At 25.3% G+C, this 1,214-nt stretch overlaps 1 protein-coding gene across 1 annotated transcript; it reads left to right on the top strand.

Annotated features, from left to right (window-relative positions):
- The first annotated feature begins 613 nt into the window (after positions 1-613).
- On the top strand, positions 614-1,177 carry LOC119666963 (abscission/NoCut checkpoint regulator-like). Its single transcript, XM_038076241.1, has 2 exons — positions 614-830; positions 926-1,177. Exons 1-2 carry the CDS (start codon positions 783-785, stop codon positions 1,175-1,177), a joined length of 300 nt encoding a protein of 99 aa, XP_037932169.1. The 5' UTR covers positions 614-782.
- The last annotated feature ends 37 nt before the right edge of the window (positions 1,178-1,214 follow it).

The raw sequence follows: 1,214 nt of genomic DNA, 5'->3' as shown, positions 1-1,214 counted from the left end.
ATAAACGGCTTAAGCTTAAGATCAACGAATAGGAGAAATTTTAGTATTTCTCCCAGTTTCTATTTATAACTATAGATTTTAAAACATATACATATATTTTTCTTAAAAATATATATATTTTTCTTTAAAATGTATATATATATATTTCTCCTAAAAATACATATTTACAACCCTAAATATTCCTAAAGGTTTTAATTGTAAATTTTATGTATATAAGTTTTTAAAATACATTTGTAAAGGCTCAAGGTTTTTACTATTATTTATATAAAAAAACTATTAATTAAACTTTGAAGGAACAATAATAACTTTTTATTTAATAATAAATTAAATGTGCATTTGTAATAAAGTATGAAAACACAAAAAAAAATTCTGTTGTAAGTTTTATTTTCCAGTTCTAATAAAATCTCTGTCTCTAGTGTATTGTACACAAAAAGGAATTACACCTATATTTACATTTATAATTCATTAATTATATTATAAATTCTAAATTTTTATTTAATTGGATAAATGATATACTATTTTTAAACAATCCCAAACCCGGCAACAAAATTGTGGAGAGTCTGTACGCTGTCATAACAGTAAAGTCTACAAAATTCACTTGTCGAAAAAAAAACAGCTGATGTGGGCCACTTTGTTGTGGAAGATTAAGAACTTTTTGTGTACATTGAACTTTATTGCAAAAAAAAATTCTCACATTTATGCATTTTATTAGCAATTTTATGAATTTAAACACGAATCTTTAAACCATTTGTTATTAAGTTTTGTAATAAAATAAATTTAAAATGTCTTGTTTTGGGTGTAGCAAAAAATATGGAATGTTTACTAAAGAGGTACAATAAAATGAAAATTTATATGCGTACGAATTTTAAAAAATCCTTAATTATATTTAAAAAAATAATTAACAATATTTTTTTTAATAATATAGTATGGCTGCCCAAATTGTGGTTATTCGTATTGTGCAAAATGTCTAAAACGTCCAATGGCAGTTCCACGGCAAGGTGGTAAAGTTCTTAATGTCTGCCTAATATGCTACGATAAACTCTCGAAGTTGCAGGCAACAGAAAAAGTTATCGATTGTGAGGCATTACCCGGCACTATAGTCACCAAACCATTGTTGAGTCAACAAAAATCTGAAACTGGAATTGCTGCTGTCGCTGCTGATTCATTGTTTGAGTAAGATAATGAACTAAAAAAACATTGATAAATTTATATTT

This window comes from Teleopsis dalmanni, chromosome 1 (genome assembly GCF_002237135.1).
Source record: "Teleopsis dalmanni isolate 2A chromosome 1, ASM223713v2, whole genome shotgun sequence".
Taxonomy (NCBI): Eukaryota; Metazoa; Arthropoda; class Insecta; order Diptera; family Diopsidae; genus Teleopsis; species Teleopsis dalmanni.
Note: the sequence above shows the minus strand (reverse complement) of the source record. Positions and strands in the feature narration are given on the sequence as shown.

What these genes read in the sequence shown, in the direction of transcription:
- LOC119666963 (XM_038076241.1), top strand. Translation starts at nt 783, where the DNA reads ATGTCTTGTTTTGGGTGTAGCAAAAAATATGGAATGTTTACTAAAGAG. An exon ending in ATGGAATGTTTACTAAAGAG is followed by an intron (nt 831 to 925) that starts GTACAATAAAAT and finishes TTAATAATATAG; the next exon opens with TATGGCTGCCCAAATTGTGG.